We start from the raw sequence: 2,218 nt of genomic DNA, 5'->3' as shown, positions 1-2,218 counted from the left end.
GGAGGAGGAGGAGGGAGAAGGGAGGAGGAGGAGGGACAAGGGAGGAGGTGGAGGGACAAGGGGGGAGGAGGAGGGAGAAGGAAGGGGGAGAAGGAGGAGGGAGAAGGAGGAGGGAGAAGGGAGGAGGAGGAGGGAGAAGGAGGGGGGGGAGAGAGGGAGAATCAATCAATTAATTGTTTGGCCTATAAAATGTCATATATATATATATATATATTTTCCCCCACAAAAACCCCCACGATTCGACTATGTAAACCCTTCAGCCCTAGTTTCTACTTAACCTACTCTGCTGCAATTTACTCTATATCTGGTCTGTATATATTGTTGTTTGTTGTTTTTGTTTATAAATGTATTAATATCGACGCACGTTAAAAGAAAAATAAGGGAGACTTGGGTGAGAGTTTGGTTGTCTGGTCTAAGTTTGACAACAGACGTCTTGAATCTTGAAGCACTGTGCTGAGGTGTGAACAGGTGTCCCTGACCACCTCCCCGTTTACCGTCTCTGTAGATGTAGATGTTGAAGCCGTCGTAGCTGGTGGGGGGTCGGGGCGGCAGCCAGCGCAGCTCCAGCAGGATGGGGGGCAGTGTGGTGGGCAGGACGGAGGCCTCCGCGGGGAGACCCATGGCTGAGCCCGGCTCGTTGGAGTCCTCGTACTCGGGCACCACGGCGTTGACGAACTCGTCCTCCCCGTCTCCAGCAGGAGAAGGGTCGGTCGGGTCCGGCCAGAAGCTCCGAGTCTCCGCCGTCTGATTGGTCCTCACGGCGTCTGTCAGGTTGCGCGTTGGGCCGAAGGGGACCTGAGTGGAAATGCCCGCCGCCTCCTCAGAGGTGTTCTCCTCCTCCTCCTCTATCAGAGGGACGTCCCGCGATCGACGGGAGGCTCGCCGGCTCTCCTCGCCCGCCTCAGGAGGCACGAGGTTGGCGTCTTCCCCTGGCAGCGTCCTCTGGCTCAGGTGGACGATCTTACGGGAAATGTTGAGGGGGGGGAAGGGCACTGACACACAGAGTGAACATTTAAAGAATCAGTGCATCTGCTGGTTCTTCATTCATCTATACAAACAAAATTCATTTACACAAGTACTGTACTTTTCTGAGGTACTTGTACCTACGTTTCCAGCTGCTTTCTACTCGGCTGCATCTCAGAGGGAAATCAACACGTCGTCATTTAAAGAGGCCGTATTCTGCTCATTTTCAGGTTCATAATTTTATTTAGGGGTTGTACCAGAACAGGTTTACATGGTTCAATCTTTCAAAAACACCATATTTGTATCGCACGGCGTGTTGCTGCCGCTCGTCTATTCACCCCGTGTAAGTGAAGCATCTCACTTCTATTAGGTCTTAGTTGGGAGTTGCACATGCGTAACGTTTTAACTGAGCTCCGTCTCCACATCATCTACAGTCCAGCTGTGAGTGAAACCTCTTCGGACTTTTTTCCACTTTGCAAACCTGTTACATGCATAAAAAGATAAATAACACAAAAAAGCCAAACAGCAGAATATGACCTCTTTAAAATAAATCAATCTTTCTGTTTGCAGACCGGCCGTTTGGAGCTCTGTAGTAAACAAATCTGTCATCACGTTCGGAGTGAGAAGTGTTTCCAGTGACACGGCTCCCTCATTAGTCAGAGTGAAGAGACGTGATGACAGTAATCTGCTGCTGTTTTTATCTTATCAATGAGAGACACTCAGCAGGAGGCTCCTCTATGAGTCAGTCTCATTAATCTGCTGATGTTATATTAATGATCCTCACACAGCTGCAGAGTGTTGGAGCTGCCAAACGGAGGCTGAACGCCGGGAATTAACAGTTAAGGTCCCGCTTTTTGGGGGGGGGGGGGGGGGGATTCTCTGCTTTGTCAAAATGTCAGCGAGATCTCGCAACACAAAACTTGGAACAAGTTTTTACTGAATTTTCAGAAAAACCATCAAATTAAAATGAAGGAAAATATAAATTGTGTGTGATGTCACTGCGGTGTACGGGTGCGCGTGTGTGTGTGATGTCACTGCGGTGTACGGGTGCGCGTGTGTGTGTGTGTGTGTGCACGTGTGTGTGATGTCACTGCGGTGTACGGGTGCGCGTGTGTGTGTGTGTGTGTGCACGTGTGTGATGTCATTGCGGTGTGCACGTGTGTGTGTGATGTCACTCACCTGTCCTGTGGTGCAGAGGTGTGTGTGTGATGTCATTGCGGTGTACAGGTGTGTGTGTGTGATGTCATTGCGGTGT

General features: G+C 50.2%; 1 protein-coding gene across 5 annotated transcripts in view; it reads right to left on the bottom strand.

Annotated features, from left to right (window-relative positions):
• ptpro (protein tyrosine phosphatase receptor type O) overlaps positions 1-2,218 on the bottom strand; it is a 66,826-nt gene that overhangs the window by 41,842 nt on the left and 22,766 nt on the right. For all 5 annotated transcript variants that reach the window (XM_046039096.1, XM_046039098.1, XM_046039099.1 and 2 more), the window contains exon 5: positions 495-992. In XM_046039096.1, coding sequence (XP_045895052.1) covers positions 495-992 — 498 coding nt within the window. The remainder of the gene's footprint in view (positions 1-494; positions 993-2,218) is intronic.

Source organism: Micropterus dolomieu, linkage group LG23 (assembly GCF_021292245.1).
Source record: "Micropterus dolomieu isolate WLL.071019.BEF.003 ecotype Adirondacks linkage group LG23, ASM2129224v1, whole genome shotgun sequence".
Classification (NCBI taxonomy): domain Eukaryota; kingdom Metazoa; phylum Chordata; class Actinopteri; order Centrarchiformes; family Centrarchidae; genus Micropterus; species Micropterus dolomieu.
This window is presented reverse-complemented; position numbering and strand designations above follow the sequence as displayed.